The following is a 1,617-nucleotide window of genomic DNA, read 5'->3' on the forward strand; positions in this document are numbered from 1 at the left end:
TGCGGACGCATCAAGCGGCATCATGGGACGCAGCCTCCCATGGTAGGCCAGTACTGGGCGCACTTCAATCCGATAGAATGGCTTGTGTGGTGGTGGCATGCCCAAAGGCAGACATCTGTCCATAGCACAAGTCAATGGATCCATAAGCCGCCATTGTTGTATCGCCAAAACGGTCCCTCATGTTTTGTGCATGGCCACTGTCGCTGCGCTGGTGCTTATGGGCTGATCTGGCCGAGCGCAGATGGCTCGCCAATGCCCAAAATATGCCGCGGCCACGCACACTCGACTCCGAAACCTGCTGTCGCTGCATTGGCCCGCCATCGACAGGCAAGCGTGTGCCGTCTACACCGACAGCATCGTGCATTTAATCAACATCTTCTGCCCTCTGTGTCATGTAACGAAACCGGCACCAACTGAGGAGCAGAAGCACAAGCAATGGGAGAGCGAACGCACTATGGCGGTGCATCCGAAGCATGCCTTGTTACAGCTAGTATAGGTAGCGACACCGGTGAGTACGTTCTACCACCCGACGCCCGTGCAGTGGCTCACTGAGCAGCAGACGACGACTCGAGCAGTGCACAAAGTAGCAGCACGGATAGCATGTCCGACGTAGTAGTAGCGGGCTTGCGGGGCGATGAGAGAGACGATAGCGAGGCCGATAGCGACGGCGGGAGTCAGCATGAGGAGGACTCCATGGATGATGATGAATCGAGAAGCGTGGACAGCGACAGCACGGGGAGTCTCGCCGACTTCATCGCGCCCGATTGGGAAATGGAAAGCGGCGATGAGGGTGAGGCCGCGGAGGACGACGACTACGAGAATGAAAGCACGGACGAGAACGAGGAAGCAGGCGACGGAGACAGTGGCGGAGACAGTGGCGGAGACAGTGGCGGAGACAGTGGCGGAGACGGTGACGGAGGCGACGACAGACCCAAACGCGCCTACTTACCCAATTGCGACGCAATGGCCCGTCTCGAGATGATTGCATACAACCTTCGGCGACTCGCACGTGAGTCCGAGGCCGAGACAAGCCAACGCGCCGCACTGCACCATGACCGGTCGTGCTACTGCAGACGCCGTGGAAGGCGAACGACCCGGGTGCCCCCGCCGCTCCGACGCGCCAGTGGGCCGCTAGTGGCGCCGCATCTCAACGCGGAGTCCGACACGTCGCCACTTTCGCCCGACCGGAGGCAGGGACGCCGCCACGCGAGAAATCGCCCTATTGAAGCGATTGCAGGGTCAATTCGCAGCGACAGATCTATTACTACATACCCAACAGGATTACGTGAGGGACCATATGTGCATCTAAATGGGTGGTGATTTGGGGGTATGCAGGGACATGCAGGACATGCAGGACATGCAGGGCACGCTGGACATGTAGCAGTAATAGATGTCTGTTGGACTGTACCTTTGTTCAACGTTGGTGGCGTTGTCAGCGAGCTGGACCAGAGCAGGAGACATCACCGTGGCGGAAGGCGGACGTGCACAACATAGGAACATAGAAGACTCATCAAGATCTCATTTTATGAATATATCATCTGATAAATTCATATATTCTGTCGGATTGAGCACCTATTCGTGAGGTTCGGACTGTCTGTTGTAGGGTAGCTGCCCGCT

At 57.5% G+C, this 1,617-nt stretch overlaps 1 protein-coding gene across 1 annotated transcript; it reads left to right on the forward strand.

Moving 5' to 3' along the window:
- Positions 1–600: 600 nt before the first annotated feature.
- ISF_09751 (hypothetical protein) lies at positions 601–1,320 on the forward strand (the record flags this gene model as incomplete). The annotated part of the gene is made up of 1 exon (XM_018853352.1): positions 601–1,320. One exon carries the CDS (start codon positions 601–603, stop codon positions 1,318–1,320), a length of 720 nt encoding a protein of 239 aa, XP_018699474.1.
- Between the last annotated feature and the right edge of the window lie 297 nt (positions 1,321–1,617).

The sequence above is a fragment of the Cordyceps fumosorosea genome (genome assembly GCF_001636725.1).
Source record: "Cordyceps fumosorosea ARSEF 2679 chromosome Unknown scaffold_68, whole genome shotgun sequence".
In the NCBI taxonomy this organism is placed as follows: Eukaryota; Fungi; Ascomycota; class Sordariomycetes; order Hypocreales; family Cordycipitaceae; genus Cordyceps; species Cordyceps fumosorosea.